We start from the raw sequence: 19,342 nt of genomic DNA, 5'->3' as shown, positions 1-19,342 counted from the left end.
GCAACTTCTGGCATTTTAACTTCTGACACTGCAGACTTTCGGCATTTTAAAATGTGCACGTGAGTGTTTCAAGTGAACTTGACAACTGCCATGTTTGACTGTTTGCTAATTCTGCATCTCCTGCACAAATTCTGACCAATTTGTACAAAAAAGTCAGAGACAGAAGTGAACACGTGGTCTCTCTGCTTGGAAGGTACGAATTGCAACATGTACATCAGTCTCACTAAGAGACTCCGTATCAAACCTTCCACATTTCTCTCCCACGTGCATTGAGTTGTAAACCCCTCTGCGAAATAACTCCATCGTACATTACATTTCACTACTGCATTCAAACGGGCTCGAATCAACCTTGCGCATGATCTTCCCAATATGACAGAAGGTTTTCTTGCATCAAGTACAGCATAATTTGGTCTAACGACTCCTGTTTTGACATTCATGCAAACTCCACACCAACAAAAAGTGTCTGTTTTGCCATTGGAACTGAAAACTTCAACTTTATTCGATTGGCTTTTACGTTAAACTCCTGAAATCCTATCAAAAAGCGATCCGCAAACAACTTTACCTGATCGTAATCCCTGGTCACAAATAAGTAGTCATCAACATTGCGCAAAAAGCCTTTGCCATTAAACTGAGAAACCAGAAACTTTTTGTCAATTTCGTTCAAATAGAGATAAGAGAGAAAAGAGGAGATATTGGCACCTTGGAAGAGACCACGTTGTTGCCAAGGGAACCAATCCTGTGACAATGCGCATTTCAGGACATTCCGCTTCACCAACAACAGACATTGCTTTCTTAATTCATCAACGTTGATTGTGTCATTCAACAATTTCTTCAGCTCGCAAACTTTAGCTGTGTTTTTCACTTTCTTTATTTGCTGAGCTAACAGTTCTAGGGTATCTTCATGTCGGGAAAACTGACTCAAGTTCCTAATAATAATTTTGGTAAATTTCACGTAATTTTGGCGAGTTTCACTATAGGACACTTGTGTCCCTAATTTGAAGAAATCACTCGCCTACCTTTGTTCTCTTCTTTGTTTATAATTTATTAACGCAATACGTGGCCAGATTCCGATTTCCCAAGCGTACACCAAGACTTTGTCGCTTATTTTTACAACCCGTGTTGTGAATAGTTGTATTCGTGTGTGGAAACTAGTCGCACAAAGAGAATATAGTTCAAATTTTGCTTCAGAATCGGATATATGTGTATACGTATTTCCACGCCATAAGTCACTAGTTTCCACACTATAAGAACTCATTTCCACGTCAACCTTTCCCTCGGATACAGTATCTAATAACTGAAAGGAAGCCTAATTGGTGCTTAATTTCAGAAATAAACCTCTCGATACTAACTAAGTGTGGATGAAGAGGACAATTAGTGAATCGAACCCGTAAATTGTTCATAAGAAGAATTAGGTCTGTGAATTTGGTCTCAAATAATTACTAATAAATTTTGGACAATAAGGTATTTAGGCTAATTACAGGCTCGAAATGGTAGAATTGGCTTCATTCATAAGATAAAAATAACCTACGTCATGTACTGCGTAATTATAATCCACAGTGGAAAATGGTAAATGAAATCTGAAAAGTGGAAAAATTGTCACTCGTTTCCATAAAAGGCAAAGTTTATTGAAATTAGCCTTTGTTGCCATTGGCCAGGTAATGCTCGAAGTAACAATAAAACGTATTCTTTCTAAGATTTGAATTTTCCCTCTCAAACATATTAGAGCAAAAAGACTTGCAAGAAATTCTAAGAGAAGCGATAATTCACGAATTCCGATAATTCACGAACACGAATTCCTGTGGAAATAAGACATCAAGAAGTAAAATAAATACTTGAAGAACTGAAAAACTCTTGTACCGTTTTAAAAGCACTGAATGAGAGGAAACTCCGAAAACAGAAGTCAAAATGACGCACCTGAAAAAATCCATCTCAAAAACCGCCAAACTGTTCAAACACCAATTTCTCACTCCATTCTAAAAGTATTTTGAAAAAAGTAACGCCTCAAACCTACTCGGTTTTTCGCTCCTTTTACTATTTCAGTGTGGCCAAAATCACCACTCTAATTTGACTTCTCATTGACGTGAAAAAACCAAAAAAGCGTGAACAGAAAAAGACAGCGCCCCAATACAATTCAAATTCTTTGAATTGTAATCAATTTCTTTGAACTGTAAAAACAGGAACGCTAAAATAGCCGGCTGAGAAGCTGAGGCGGCTATTAACCAGATAATATGAACAAAGCAACGTTGGCAGAGGGGGCATGGGATCATAAGGAAACTCCCCATCTGGCTCGTTCTTGTTCCAATGATCCTATTAGGAATAAAACGCTTCAGAAAGCAACGGGTGCATCAGAAAGGCCAAGCAAGTGTACAGCTTTTGAAAAAACCAATTCCGAAGAAATCCACGTTTGAAACATCTGATAATCGTTGGTACCTGAATGGTGCTTTTCTAAACGCGAACCAGAGGAATTCCAAACATTAGAAATGCGGAATTCAAAACACTTTACTATTTTGCCTCAGCAAGGAAAACACAAACGCCCAACTGAGAACAACCAGCCATTCAAGAGCAGAAGTTGAGCAAGACCCAACTTCTCTTGCGGACCAACCCTCCTCTGAAGTAATAACTCCGGAACTGCATCATCCAACCATCATCGATGCTCAATCCTTGGCCAAATGGCCATCTTTGATCCAGCGACGGAGCTAAAAATTCTCCAAGACGTCGGGAAAACAACTTTGGCAAAAAATAACAGCGGAACAAGTACCCCCAGAGTCAATACGTTGCTTCATCAAAATTCAGAGCGCGTATGCTGTTAAGGAGCAGTTGTGATTCAGAATACCGAATTTTGACGAACCTGCAAACTTATGCCAGAGGACTGCTCTAGATTGCGGCGTTACCGCTGAACGAACTCCATGCACTGAAAAAACCGTAAAAAGAAGCTTCTGATGACCAACAAATATCAAACCTATAAAATGAAAATTGACATTATTCCTCCTCTTAAAAATTTATACTGTATAACATATGAAAAAAATTTCAGACCATGACTTCTTTCAGTTTTCTGTAAAAGTTCTTTTGATGAATTGTATATCTTTTCTGTACAGCACCCTGCGATCAGGGGTATGTGGTACGTTTCATTACTGATATCGGGTCTCACGGCAGTCCATTTGTAATTACTCAGTTTTTGAATAAAGGCTATTTGCAGTAGAATAGGTACTGAAAATAAGTAGCCTTCTGATTATACATTCTCAACATTAGTAATTTCACAGTCAAGCTCGTGAACCTTTCAAGTACATCACATCACGAAATACTAAGTGCTTCACTTGCAGAAAAACTAGTCTATATAAATCACCAACCCGAAGGGTAGCGATATCTATATCATGCACTATCGAGAGACTACCTTGTAGCCTCTGCGTTATCATGTTTAGCATCTCAGTTCCATCCAAAGTTACTGAAGTAGGGCTGCCAGTCCGTATATAATTCTGAAAATGCTCGGGATCGCTCCTGCCTACATTGTTTTCAACGTTAGTCATTTTTCCTTAACAAAAAGGTTGGCCGTCAATCTAAAATTTAAATAATAATATAGAATTTTCCCTGATACCAATTATTATAATGTTCAGAAAGCCACTAACCCTCTCCTATGAGGCAGTTCATTGTCTAGATATAAATAATTACTAGATACAAAACTAACAAACTTGATACAAAAAAGTTAAATTTTGCAAATATCATGCAAAAATAAGTCCGAAATTTCAATAACGCCTAATCCAGTCATTGTACGATTGCTCAGAAAGATGCATCAGGAATTGCTTTATTATCTCAATGTATTAGCTGCTCAGTTGAGATTGCGGATGTTGGTTGTGGTGATGTTAACATCTATGAGCAGATCCTTTATTTCTTCCACGTTACTTGCCAACTCCCTCAATATTTGTGTCAGTTCAGACATTCCAGACCTTTCACTACTGACCTCGCCACACACTGGCATCAACCCAATCAAGCTCAACACTGTCATTATAGTTGTAGGGCACACAAACAGCTTCATTATCTGTGAGAAAAACCTGATCATAACTAGTCTAACCTAAGTTGCGACTGTTCTTATTGGGTCTGAGCGACACGCAACAATGTACAACATTGAGTGAATTGTGGCAAATAAATATTCACCCAGAGAAATTAAAGTGTTGTGAGGGCCTGGCTAATTTGTAAGCCCAAAACAAATAATGACACAGCCCGAGGAAATTTTTTTAATGTGTAAGAAAATCGCTATAAATTTGTTGCTTTAAACGCAATCTATTTTTACTTTGCGCTTATTAAGTTACCTTGTGTGATTTATTCCCTTATTACAATGAAATTTCAAAAAAATTTTACTTCTACCGCAATTCTTACAATAATGGGGTGAAACGCGATGACACTTCGAATAGGGCACCGAAGAGAATCCTACGAAGTTAGTCATATTCTTTTCTTCTAATTTCGAGTCATTTTTAAAATTTGATACGTAATCCATTTAAGGTTATCATTGTTTTACTACATATTAGATATCAAAAAGTTGATACGCTTCAAAGCGTCTCAAAACAAGGACCAATTTTAAACTAATAAACATAGCCGGCAGATTGCCGGAATAGCTGCGAAAGAATAGACCTGCGTGACATATAATAGAGATAGAAACAGACACAGATCTAAATTGAAAAAAAAATCGACGCCGCTCAAAAAACTAGGTAAAAACCATTCACCGATAACTTAATAAAGCTTGTTAAAATTCATCCCGCAGAAGCCTCTTATTAGGGACCTTTACGGCACATATGAGTTCCTTTGACCTTGAACAAATTCAAACCAAACTTAAGTTTTAAAGTGCAAAAGTCATTTTATTGAGTGAGGTAAGTCACGTATGATCAAAATCTAATCACGCAAATAAGCTAAAACTTTTGCTAAAGCGAGTGAGAAATGACGTCATGCGTGCAAATGCCGTTAGTGAGAGGAAGAAGTCATTCAGAAAATTTGACTTTTTCAGCTTTGCTGTGTGAACAAATGTAAAACGAAAAAAGAGCGTCAGACGACGAAACAAAAAAAACCAAGAGCACCGCAATATAGCTTCGCTCAGCTTACAGCTTCGCAGCTATAAAAAACATATGCAGATATTGCAGATATTATTCAGAAAAAAGCTATTTGAGAGCAAAATTTTAAACATTATTATCAACCCAAAGTACTATATTTTCTACAAAAAGTAACCTCGACCAGACCAGGATGAAAAGATAATAATGCCTAAGAAGAAAAAAGTTTTTGTAACAAATTGAAAAAGATTTTTAATACTCCTGTTAAAAAGTACGTGAATAATTTCACAACACAATTCGATCAATTTTGCAAAGTCTAAGCTATAGGCTTACCTGCATTAAAACCAAGTGATCTAGAAAGGTGAACAATCTAAGATATATGCGGACAAAAAGTTGTCCTGAGTTGTGCAATAAGTAATGTTCTGCTTTTGCGTTAGAAACTTTATTGGGAAAATGGAGTTTCTAAGCACGTTCAAATCTAGCCAGATGTTGATTCATTTATCCGTCTAAGAAACCAAGGTCTTTAAAACTCAAATTGAAATTTGCGAACATCAAAGCTTCGTTTCTTCCGCTCCAACAGCAGACCAATTGCAAATCAGAGGAACACATTTCTTTCTGGAACATGAAATCGTTCAGCACACTTATGTCCTTAGGAGATCAAAGGCTTCTTGTTATTTCGAATGGGTTCAAAGCAAAAAGCTTGTAAAGATGAAAAACCTCCACTTAACCACAAAGATACCAGCATTGCCTTAATCTGGCTCCAAATTAAGGCAGATGAAGAATCGGGAAAAAACCAACTCAAAGTCAAAAGCGTCAGACTTACAAACTTTTTATCCTATTCTAACTCACGGAGTAGCGGCTAATAAAATGATATAGATGTTACAAAAATAAAAACATAATTCGATATCACAAGTGGCGACTAGTAACTAAAGCATTTATTTCATCCCTCGCACTATATCAGAGAGCATAACTGTTTACTCTATTTTTGTGTACATCTGCATTTCATATTCCCACTTTCAAATTTTGAGATGTTGGTTCAAACACGAGAATTAAGCAGTTGCACAACCCAATGCTCAAGAATGTTCAGATTTCGCAGTAGTAACTGGTCAGCCATGCGGTAGGGTGCATTGCAGCCCAAAATCCCTCCGATGGTGAGTATTACGGTGATTGTGACACGAAAATATGCAAGTCAGCGGATCATGTTGACTCAAATTAAAGACGCAAGCGCAACGTAGTACATCTTAAGAACGACATCTGAAGAATTGCTCTCGAACGACTAGTGGAGCTCTAATCTATTGCAGCCTGCTTCAATCCGGGAGGGGGGGGGGCTAAAATCGTTTAGGGGGCTTTAAACGACGTCATTGAAATTATATACCATTATAACCAGTAATGAAATTTTAAGTGGAAGAAATGACACCAATTTAGGCATTTTTCATTTGACTTTTAGCAGTGAACTGCCGCCACTTGAGTGCAGCTGCTTGAAATTTCTTAAAATGAGAGAGAGAGAGAGAGATTTAAATCACGCAAAACAAGAAAAATCAAAGGCGCAAAAGTCATTCGAAAACTCAAATCGGTCAAGTGAACATTTTGTAACGGCTGCTCCTATCAAAGTCAAGAAAAACTTTAAACCGCCCAGATCGTTTCAGCGGTTTCTAATCTGTCCGGATATTGTGTTTTTGCAGTTAACTTTTATGAACTGTATTACCAGCTGTACTGTAGCTTACTGTTTCATTACTTGTTGTTCAATTAGTCCTGATAACTAATTGCTCAGCTTTGCTGTATAACAAACTTGTTTCTCTCAGAATAACAAAATAATTCAAATTGAAAAAATCAAATTTTTTGTTGAGTTTTTGTTAATAAATCAACCTATAATTTCGAAATTGCAAATTTGGCTTCTAACAAATTGGTAAGGATGACTTCAAGTAACTGTCAACCAAATCTCAAGTTTGTAGCGAATCTCCTTGTTAAGAGGGACGCTTTCGAAGCAACTCAGATATTATAAATGATTCAATTTAATAAACAACTTTCTGTTTCTCAAATAGCTTCAATAACCACCAATATCAAAACTATCCTAGGCTTCGTTAAAGCCAGTAAGAGAAACTGACTCTATGCTTTGCACAAAGTTTTTCTTAATAAGGAACTTTGTTCCTCAAAAAGAAATTTTGAGAATATCAAAGTTAATTCTCTTTTCCCATGTCAAAGTAAAGTTAAAACTGTACAATCACTAATATGATCTACAGAAACAAAACACGATAACAAGTAATTTACCGCTCAAGAAAGCGTGCTTCAATACGCAATGTATGTCAGTTTAATATAACCAAAATTGCGAGTTTCATCTGATTTTTGGTAGTTTTTCAAGCTCTATATATACTGCCGTACATGTCAATATTTAATTTCTGATTGGTTGTAGATCACTATGTCGTAAGATTCTCTGAATACAATGAGTTTGGGGTTCGCCATACCTTATACGGTGCCCCGCCCTCTCTGAATTGGTAGGAAAATTGCAAATTTCATCGAATCTGGCTTACCAAGTTGGGTATCTCTTGCTCCATTTGAGCTAAATAATGGCAGTAACAGCATAGTTCGAGTTTGAGTTTAACTTCATGAATGACGATTGTGTACTGATAATAGTTACTAAATATAAATGTTGAACAAAGTGAACAAATCCGTAATGGCTTCAATAGAATGTAGCATTAAATTTCGCTTGTAACGCTACTCTAGCTTTAATGCCTGAAATGGCCTTAAAGCGCTATTCAATTTGGTTATTGAGTTAGTAAGCTCAGCCGTCACACATTTTTCTTTAAAAAAAGACAAACATGTTTGCAAAAATTGCTTCAAATATCACTCGAGGCCAATTAAAAAGGCGCTCCTCCAGAAGCTCATACGAGCTTCTTATTACTTCTGATGTCAAAATATTGCCATAGGGTTCTAAGAGAACTTATTGCCCTATGAGCGCTACGTGTTTAACCGTTTTTGAGGACCAAAAGTCAAATGGGTCAGACGAAAAATCGCATAAAAAACAGGAGTAATATAATTGCTACAAACTTTGTTTGAGAGCAATTAATAGTAGGTATCTAGTCTAACACAGACTTAACTGCCGCTTGATAGAAATCCACCATGCATATTCAGATTTGGCAAAATGTATGAGCTTTAGGGCATCAAACTTACTCCACGGTTCTAGGTCTGATCGTAATTTTCAAAACGGGTTAAAGCAGCAGCTATAATTCAAATGCATTATTTTCTCCAACAAAAAATCATCAGACAAAGTAAATTGGCTATATCAAATTGCTCAACAACTTTAAATAGCGAATAATTTAACAGAGGACAAATCACAGTTTACAGAATTTCAATCCGATAAGTTTACTAAAATCTTTAAAACTAAAGCGATACAGCAATTCTGTAGAAATCAATTTATCAAACACCCACGCACAAATCCGGTAACTTTAATAGTAGGGTAAATATTTCTTCGATATATTTTTTGGTTCTCGCATTTCGCCACAACTTCTGTAATAAAATTTGCGCATTTCAGAATTCAGAAACCAAACGTAAAAGAAAAATTTCAACTTCTCGTATCAGAGAGCCAAAAATATCATTCAAACGACATCATCACAAAATATATTCAAGTCACAAGAACTTTCTCTTAAGCTTTGACCACCATATCTCTTTCGCACCTTTTTTTAATGATATAAATAACAGGCGAACAACTCAAAGTCAGCAAATGATATGAACAACTCTTATCCAAAATAATAATCTAAAACAACTTTAACATAACTCTTCAAAGCAAGTGTAAGTTTTTTAAGCAGTTCAAGTAGCTTGCTAGTATTGCACTTTTGATTAGTTTGAATTCAGTAGTAAAACTCAGTAGTATTTCAGCACCCTTAATATGGGGGATTTTTGTATTGTTTTCACAAGTGGTCTCCAATCAATAGATATTCATGTCGTATTTGACAGCAAACACTGAAAAGGCGTGAGTTCTCCGTAACTCCATATTCTGTTTGTCCAAAGCGCTCTCGGGGGCTTTGAAAATGTCCAGACCCCGATCCAATGATACCTGAAATATCAGATTGACTGAAAGTTCCCACTATGCGTGTGCTCTACATATACAGTTAATGCACTCTAATGTGCGTATCTTGCCACACTACAATCATACCATTCAATTTTACGACTAAATCGCATAACTAAGCTGTTACAATTGACACAAGTCTTGCACCAATGTGTCAATCAAGTAGCCTTGTATATTAAAACATAAACGACAGACGGATGAATTGCTTCCGAGGGACAGACGGGGGCAATTTAATTTAGAGGGGGAGCATAGAGTTTACAGTAATAGCTTCATTCGTTCAAGAGCAGTTAATCATATCAACATGGGATATTTTTATCGACAGTTGAAATGAAAGATTTAAGTACCTTCCACTTCCTCCCGAATCTGATCCAGGCCTTCTTGTCCAGATCCAGTTTGACACAGAAGAACTCAAAGAGAACTCCGAGAGACTTGAGACTCTTCTGAAGGTTCTTAAGTTCTATCAACACCTGGGATTTCGTGGCAGTTCGCGGGCTCGTCTCCAACATTACCCTGACAACGTTATAAAGATTATAACTATTACCAAACAATCAACACGCAATGCGAATAGATTTTTAAGATGTCTAAAATGAACCATTGGATAATACCTGAAAACTAAACTTTCGTTGAGAACATTCAATTTTTTTTGGAAATAATAAATGGTATTGACTGACCTCCTGATCTTGGTCTTCTCCCCAAGGAGATGTACGAACATGGCAAGGTTGTTAATGTGGTATGGAAAGAGAAACGTCGGATCGTAGATGTACACAAAGTCCATCTCTCTGTACAGAAACTCGCCAAACAGTTTATTGTAGTCCATATTTGTGCTATTCTCTACACAAAGCACACAACTTAATAAAAGTCACAATACAAAATGAAGATAAGTACGGACAAGAGGGTATTGAACTGTCCATGATTGCTGCTTAAAAGCTAAATAAATATGATCTAGTTCTTTAAACACGCACGTACAATTTTTAAAACGCCAGACCTCTCAGTGCCAGATTCTACAATTCTCGATTTTTCTATATAGTACCAGATTTCAAGCCTGCAAGTTCATGTTTCAAGCCAGGTTATGTGACTCTTGCTAAATTCATTTGAAAAATCTGGTTTGCATCTCGATCACCTAAATGGATCTCGACGAATGCAGACTTTCTCGATGACTTAATTTGAATTTATACACAAGTTTTCGATGCTGGGCTGAAGACTCATCGCATCAATTACTGCAAAACTTTCTAAATTGAATTCAACACCAATAGTTCCTTCGTCATGGACCGAAAAGAGTTCATTCCTAAAGGAGAATTCGTTTCTATGTACACTCGACCGACGTTATCTTTTAAGTTTTCTTTGTTTTCTGATCTGCTCCTGTTTTCTATCTCAATCCTGTTTACATTTTTCTGCTTGCAAATCCTCTGAATTCAATCATCCTGTCCCTCGCATATTTAAGTGTGTTCAAGGGTATTTATCAGTAACTAACCTTTGACCTTGTATTCCACATATTCTTCCACAGGTAACTCAACGTCAAAACCTCCCATACCATCTCTCCTCAAGTTGTCAGAAGCCTGTTTAGTGACAGCCGAATCACAAAACTCACTTCTCATCTTTGCTTCATAAAAGTCCAGCTCCGAGGCTAGATCGAATTCGGATTCTACTAGACTGTTGTGAGATGCAGCGATTTCATGTCGAGGAGCTGAATAGAGAGACAGAGCACTATTGGGTCGAGACAAAGAAGCTCTTGACGTATATCCTTGCGTATTATCGCCAATTCTCGAGTAATAACTAAAACGACCAGCAATTGTTTTTAAAAAATATCAAACGTCTTTAAAATTGCAAAATGCCAAAACATCCATAACATAACCGACTAAAGTCGGGCGAATTGCTCTCAAACGACCGGCGAGCGGTTGGCTTTGTCAACAGCTAGCCACGGTTTAGTGTACTCAGGGCGCTACCTCTTTATCCCGTTTCTGAATACGAAAGTCAAATGAGTCAGACGAAAAATCGGACAGGTGAAAAATTGCATAAAAGACAAACAGGATTAATATATTTGCTACAAATTGCTTTTGAGAGCAATTAACAATTGTTTCCTAAAAATGCCTGTTAGATCATTTACGATAAAAAAACATTTCAACTATAACTCATTGATAATGAGGATCAGAGATGGTGACATTACGCCACATAACAGCAGATAAGTGCGGAATCAACAAAGAGAGAGAGAGAGAGAGATAAAACGTGAACGAGAAAGAAAAGAACCCCAACTGAAAGACAGAGAGGGAGACAGCAATATCTTCCATTATTGGATTAGACACTGAAACTTCTAGTTTTCTAACTTTGTTGATAAATAAATGATATAGAACAAAACTGAAAAAGGCAAAATTAAAAAAAAAGTTTTGAACTTCGCAATAAAAAAATCAAAACCATTTTTTGTCTGGAAAGTTCTACCAAGTAACCCATCTCCGAGACTTGAAAAGTTTTGTTGGCCAGTAATGGTCGTTAAATCAACGACCAATACTGGCCAGTAATGATAGTCAGAAAAGGACAAAAAAAATTGAAAAAATTGCAAATTTTAACAATATCCTGCTAAAATTCAAGACAATAATACCTTAAGAACGTTTCAATGTCTCATGAGACTATCCAGTATCCCTCTTTCAAGCCTGAAATAGTTTCACTGTCTCATAAAGATCATACACCATGATGAAAATTTTCCAAAACTTGAATGTTTCCAATTTTTAGCCAAAAATTACTAAAACTGGAGTCATAAAAAATATTTATCGCCATCGCATTAACTCTGGAGACTATGCAGCAGCTTATTAAAAAACTTTGGAGGAGGTCCCAGGGCCCCTGGTTCCCGAAGAAAATCAAAAACAAAATAGCAAATATTTTAAAAAAAATTGCATAAATTCGTAATATTAAAATCTTGAAAAACATTCCATTACATCTGTAAACTATGCAGTAACATATTATCTAACCTTAGAGGAAGTTCCTGAGGCTAGAGAAACCTAACAAATGACAAAAAATTTCGAAAAACCTAAAAAATTGCAAATTTTATGAAAAAAATGCCTAAAACCAGACATTAAAAAGTTGAAAATTAACCCATGACCAACAAAAATATTCCAGTAAATTATTATCAAACCTTAAAGGAGGCTTTTTTGACCCTTGAGGCTCAAAAAATCTCAATAATGACTATAAACGTTAAAAGATTGGAAAAAATGGCAAAAAAATATCAAAAATTTGCTAAAATTCTTGATGTTGAAATCTTGCAAGACATTCCATTTAATCTAGAAATTATTCAGTAACCTATTTTCAAACCCTAGAGGAGGTTCCTTGGCTCTTAAGGCTGAAAAATCTAAACGACAAAAACATTTAAAAAAATTGAAAGCAAAATTTATCAAAAAATTGCTGAAATTTGTGACATTAAGAAGTTGAAAACCTATTCCATGACCATTAAAAATTTGTCAGTAACTTGGATATTTTCTGGCCCCTGGATCTGGAAAGACCTGAATAAGGAAAAAAATGTTAAAAAAATTAGAAAAAATTGCACGTTTTGTCAAAAGATTGGTAAAATTCGTGATGTTAAAATGTTTAAACCATTCCATTACCACTAGAAACAATGCAGTAACGTATTATCAAACCCTAGAGGAGGTTCCTTGACACCTAGGGCTGATTAAAAAAACAAAAACTGTCAAAATTGAATTTCCAAAAAATTCAAAAATAGTATATATTTGCGTTTTTAGCAAGCGGTTGTTCGTCAGTAGCTAGCCACGGGAGGGGGTGCACCGTAGCTGATTGGGGGGCAGCACTGGGATGTGGGGCAACAGCGCAGTGGGGGCAATCGGGGGGGGGGGGGGTCAACAGTGGGGGGTGCCTTCAACCTCTAAGAACCGCCCTTCACACCATAAGTATAAGTCTCCAAAACAGCTTGAGCTGAAACAGCTGAAAGGCCCTAAGAGCACTTAATGCCCGCTGGGCGCTACCTCTGTTTATCCCCTTTTTGAGGACGAAAAGTCAAAAGCGTCAGACGAAAAACCGGTCAAGCGAAAAAGGTGGGGGCAGGTAGGTGGTGGTGGGGGGTGTAGGTAGGTGGGGTGGGGGGGTAGGTAGGTACGTGGAGGGGGGGGGGGGTAGGTACGTTGGGGTTGGTGGGGGGGGGGGGGGGGGGTTAGGTACGTGGGGGCTAGGTACGTGGGGGGGTTAGTTTTTTTTGGGGGGGTAGGTAGTTAAATGGGATCAAATTCTCTCAAATTGACCTCTTCACCTTGAATTACAGGCTGTTACCAATTGCTATACCTTACAAACTAAGCTATTGTTAAAGTCCAATGTTCGAAAATAGAAGTCAACAATCGAACATGGAGGTAAAAATTCGAATAGAAAGAAGTCAAAATTCAAGTCTTTCTGCTAAATAAAAACATAGCCGGTAGAATACCGGAAACGACTCGAATCGTCGTGCAAAATAATCTCTACCCTAACTTGGACAAAATCAGAATATCGAAAAAAAACACTAGAAATAAAAAAAAATAGTAGACCAATATAACATAAAAAGCGTTAAAAATTTTGTCAGTTCAGGGGTGTGGGCTGGTGGGGTGGGGGGGGGGGGGGGTTGGTAGGTGGGGCAGGAAGGGGGTGTAGGTAGGTGGGGTGGGGGTACGTTGCGGGGGGGGGGTATGTAGGTACGAGGGGGGTGGGGGGTAGGTACGTTGAAAGGGGGGGTAGGCACGTTACGTTAGGGGGGGGGGGGTTAGGTACGTGTACGTGGGGGTAGTTTTTTTTGGGGGGGGGGGTAGGTAGTTAAATGGGATCAAATTTTCTCAAAATGACCTCTTCACCTTGAACATTACCAGCAGTTCCTAATTACTATACATTACAAACTAAGCTATTGTTAAAGTCCAATGTTCGAAAACAGAAGTCAACAATCAGAAACGGAAGTAAATGCTTGAACTGAAAGAAGTCAAAAGAAGTCATGAACAAACTTGCTTTCTGCAAAAAAAACCTGTAGAATCTCAATACTCCTCTTCGAGTCGTAAAAAACCTGTAGAATATCAATACTCCTCTTCGAGTCGTAAAAAGACCAACATGACTAATATAATTGCCACAAACTTCGTTTGAGAGCAATTAATAAATTTAGCGCAGAAATTGGGAAACAACAAAAATCGTTTTTTAGATAAATTTCTCAACAACCACATCTTGGCATAGCTCATAGCTGTTGTGTCTGACTGCGGTCTGTTAGGCTTCTCATCAACTGAACGTTGATCATTAATGAGATGCAAAATAAAGATCAACTACAAAACAATGCATGTTGTTTTTCCTTGTTTTTGTTTGTTTTCCTGCATGATTACCTAGAAACATTTTCAAACACTGTCCCGGGTTTTCGCCACTTATTGTTGCACCCCCTATCATTTCACCCCGAATTTTCGATTTCATCATCATCTGGTTTTATTTTAACACTTCTTCTGGTACTCAGAAGTGAGTTCGTAGATGCAGTTGAAATAGCTGTACATCTGAATAATTCGTTCGTTGATATCGTTAACGAGCTCGCCCGTACCATCGTTCCCAGTGAGATAAAATACGCCGGCTCAAAAATGAGCTCGGAAAAATTGACGCCGAGAGACAGCAAGTCGGTAAAGATTTTAATTATTTATATACTCGATACTTTTAACATGGGCACTATAAGCAATCAGCCATGCCTCGAGCTGCCCGTGGGATTTGATAAGAAACCGAACATGCGATTAAGTCAAACAATTTATTTTGAGAAAACATGCTTGCGATACCGGCTGCTAATTTTCCGGCTGAAATGATATGACGTTCAGATACGCGGGGGGGGGGGGGGGGGGGGGGTTAAATGTGAAGAATTGTAATCTTTCAAACATAGTCTACCACAATGAATTGAACACACTGCCTCAGAACAAAATGATTCGAAGCAATTATTCTATTCTTTCGTAGTTTTATGGTTTTTTTGTTTTCAACACATTGAACATTTGTTTTCCATCTTTTTTGGTAATTATTGGACATTTTGGTAACTATTGGAATTGAGTTTGCCATTTGGAATAGAATCACCAATAAATTCATTTATCAATTAGAAATCTTAATTTGCAATAATTTTGCTTCGTTTGTACTGTAGCACTGTCGTAGTTGTTTTCAATTATTCTGAGAGCATGCAAAGGCATGTCTTCACTGCGCGATCTCCATTTTTGTATGATTCAACGAACAATAATTTCTTGAGAGATCGCGGTCATTATTGAAGCTGTTCAAAGTGAAAACGATTGGATGAACTGACAAATTCAGTCGCGATACCATCTAAAAATTTTTGAAACTCCATAGGACTGTTGAAATATTTAGTTAGTAAACAAGTCATTTAAACCTCGTTCAGTAGAATTAAATATAAATATTAAATTGAAATTAGATGCAAAAAGAACAAGATTTTTCAAGTACACCTAAAACAAGAGCATCAATCCACTAAATTTAATACCGGTCGTCAGATTCTCCGATGCTTCCTAATGGCGAGCTGCCAAACTTGAGCCTAGTCTCATGAAAAATGCAAAAACATCTATTCAGTTGTTTCCTCCTCTATCAAAATTCTTTAGCAAAATCACAAATACTCAATGATTTTCCATCATTTTTTCACCAATATCTTCACCAGAAGAGCTTTTTGCCGAATTCCAAGTTCTCATTGTTTTTATACTCTGATTGACAATTCTGTAAAAAAAAAATTTTAACAGCGTTATTGCAAGGATTACCTCATAACTGGGGATGTGGCACTGCCTTCGGAACCATGCTCTACTTCTGGTGGAAATCCCATTGCCAAGCCATCATTGCCCAATAGCTGATTATCATACCTAAAACAGATGAGGGAATTGGGCTTCAGTTTCACGGGTATCAATTTCGTTCTCGAGTCAACAAAGCAGGATAAGTCCAGGAAACAAATTCAAACTTCAATAAATTAATGACTATTATAATTGCTACCAAGACTTAACGGACTTGAACAACGCTATGAATCTTATCTTTAACTACATCATAGATTTTAAATTGTCTAATACTGCTTTTTAATGCATCAAACTGTAGAAACTGCAGACAGAACAAATATTGAATATTTATAGGAAACAAGAAGCGCTTAAATATACCAACACAATGCCGAACCTATATTGATTTGAATTTTTTATTAAAACAACATTTACCAGGTGATTTCCGAAATCAGGTCACAAACGTCCTCAGATATCTAAAAAAAACGAGTTTATTGACTGTCCAATGTTTTCGATGAATCTTGTAACCATCGATCGAGTTATCACACGCCTTATCAATTTATCTTTTCAAAAAGCTCAGTCATCTTTCAAAATTATCCGCATATTGATATAGTCAGGACTTCATCTATACACGATGCATGAAATCAAACCCAGGATGGTAATAACTACAACAATTGATTAACATCCACACATTGATAATCAAGGTAAAAATTATAGTAGTGGTAGTAAATGACTTGAATTTACCAATTATGGAATTTTAACAGTACAAAGAGAGGCTGTACGGAGGTAACTAATAAATTAATTAAAACTAAAAAACCTTAATTAAAACAAATACCGAGCTAAGTTCTGCAAATATAACAGTGCCATTTTACTGACCAGGTGCAAGGTTGATTTTTATTAAACTTAAGAGTCAAGCACAATAAATATATAAAAATAATAACCTCGGGTAAAAAAAACTGACATTATAACGTGGAGAATATGGATCGGTTGAACTTTGCTTAGTAAGATTAAAATAAGGGTCGAAGGTTCGCACCAACTATATTCACACATTGAAATACGAAGTTTGAAGTATTTGAGAATCTGATTCAAATTCTGATCAACTAGACAAAGAAATGTCTTGAAAGAACTTAATGAAAAAGCCTTAAGAAAGAAAGAAAGAAAGAATTTAGTTGTTACAGATATATAAAGCAACAACAGGGACAATTTACGAGCTTGATTAACCTTCTATTTGAAACTGACAATTAACCATAATGATAAACTTCAACTTAAAACAAATATGAACATTAACAAAGAGAATTTTACACTTCACTTATTGCCTGTAAAAAAACATAAACCGACTAACGTCGGAAAAATTGCTCTAGAATGAGAGGCGGAGCATAAATTAATTCACCGACTGTAGCCTCGATATTTTTTTTCTTTATGGTGCGAAAAACATCAGCCGACCGTAGGAATCGAACCCCGCCCTCCTGAGTCGGATTCCGTCATCTCGACGGAGGTATTAACCACTCGGCAATCAGGGACTTGTCATTGAGTCTCTATCAATCGGTTTTGTTTTGAACAACGGACTTTATTTCGCAGTGAGAGCAATTGAAATCACTCCAAAATTTGGAAGAAGTGCGAAAAAAATTCACTTATGAACTCAAAGATTATTCTGCAACCAAAGCGCAAAACGGTCAAGCAAAAAAATTTGCACAAGAAACACGTTTACAACAAATGCTTCTCATTCGAGCGCAATTTAGGAGTTATATTAATTAGGAGTTAATCATCGGTATACTTGTATGAAATTGATCACAGCTAAACTCCACTGACATTCGAATAACTTCATGCCGTCATTTCAAACACAGTTCAAGCGCCTAAGAGCCATTTTTAAGGTTTTTCATTCGACGATCAAAAAGACTTATAGATAAAACGAATTAACAAACCGGACAAGCAAAGAATGAAAAAAATATGGTCAGAAAACTGCGAAAACAGACCGAAGGTTTGTACTTTCTAATAATTTCGAAGAAATTTGTACTTCAAAAACTATTAATACTTTTTGAAATTCAGAATTGCTATTATCTGTAACGAAATTACAACTGAAATCATACGGGCAATTCTACAAACTTTGTCCACACTAATCAAACTTGAGTTAGTGAGGGTCAGTTTTTAAGTGAGGTAAGTCAAGCATGACAAATTTTGATCCCTCTGTCTTTTAAGTCAGACGGATAAAAACCAAAAACAGACTGAAGACTACCGAATTGATTCAAAGCAAAGTATGATTTGAGCCGCCCACAGCTGCTTGCATCAAACATAAACATAACCGATTAACGTCGGGCGAATTGCTCTCACCCTACCGGCGAGCGGTTGGCTTTGTCAGTAGCTAGCCGCGGTTTAGTGAGGCTAGCTTAAACTTAATTGAAGGGGCGTGAAGAAGGATGGCTCTAAGAGCTCTTAATGCCCGCTACTTGTTTATCCCGTTTTTTTAAAACGAAAAGTCAAGTGGGTCAGACAAAAAATCGCATTAAAAAAAGACCGAAAAGACTAATATAATTGCTACAAACTTCGTTTGAGGGCAACTAAACAGACTAACGTCGGACAAATTGTTCTCGAACTACAGGGGGCAATTTAATTCAGAGCAGGCTGTTGTATAGATAACTCTATATAGGTTTAAAAAATTTCCATATAGGTAGGGGTCGAACCCCCCGTCCTCCGGCGTAAAAAACTTAAGCACTATTAACTCGGATACTATGCCATTGTTATAGCTTATCTATCAATCTCTTTTGTTTTAACAAACAAATTTCTGAATAACAGCAACTTAGGTCACGCAAAAATCGCAAAATGCTCGAAAAGTAAGATCGATAGATGTTCTATAACAAACCCGTCCAGCAAAAACTTAGGATAAACGGCGCAAGTTTAACATTAATTGCTTCAAACTTCAATCGAGAACACTTAAAATTTGCTTATTTAAATACATTTATACAGTGGAAAACAAAAGAAAAAGAAAACAAAACCCAAGATCTTTTTATTTTCGGAAAACTTGAAAATTTACACCTTAAAGTATTTCTCAATTTAATGCGTGATAAAGTTCACCTTGCATCAGCGGCCAACAAAAAGATAGTCAAACAATAAGAACAATACAGTCAACAATACATGCCAAGGCAGCTAGAAAAAAAAGGCTCTAAAAACGCTCCAAACGATAATTAGCGACGTCTCGAAAACTCTCTAAGGGATTTGTATTGCAATTTATTTTGTTCAATTACAACTCACATGACATTCATGACATTAAACCGCAAAACCAAACGTGCTAAGCAGCAAAAATAATCTTTAAAAAGGAAACAACATCATTCGTTTGCAGTAACAACAGGCACATTGAAAACAATATTGTCTGCTCTTACAAACAACACCCAATTATTACTTCTAAAAAATTAATCGAATCTGAACAATTGGGTCCTTTTCGTGCGTGCCAATGTCGCCCCTTCTCCTCCCCTCTCTCGCGTAGTGAGTGCTTATTATTTACAAACCCTCCCGACGCACTTGCTACA

General features: G+C 36.9%; 1 protein-coding gene across 1 annotated transcript; it reads right to left on the bottom strand.

Moving 5' to 3' along the window:
- Positions 1 to 8,239: 8,239 nt before the first annotated feature.
- On the bottom strand, positions 8,240 to 15,946 carry LOC142345449 (MIT domain-containing protein 1-like). Its single transcript, XM_075397504.1, has 5 exons — positions 15,819 to 15,946; positions 10,568 to 10,869; positions 9,768 to 9,927; positions 9,441 to 9,606; positions 8,240 to 9,084 (listed from the first exon to the last, which is right to left on the bottom strand). Exons 1-5 carry the CDS (start codon positions 15,878 to 15,880, stop codon positions 8,956 to 8,958), a joined length of 819 nt encoding a protein of 272 aa, XP_075253619.1. The 5' UTR covers positions 15,881 to 15,946; the 3' UTR covers positions 8,240 to 8,955.
- Between the last annotated feature and the right edge of the window lie 3,396 nt (positions 15,947 to 19,342).

Source organism: Convolutriloba macropyga, chromosome 9, assembly GCF_964194025.1.
Source record: "Convolutriloba macropyga chromosome 9, txConMacr16.3, whole genome shotgun sequence".
NCBI classification, from domain to species: Eukaryota; Metazoa; Xenacoelomorpha; order Acoela; family Convolutidae; genus Convolutriloba; species Convolutriloba macropyga.
Note: the sequence above shows the minus strand (reverse complement) of the source record. Positions and strands in the feature narration are given on the sequence as shown.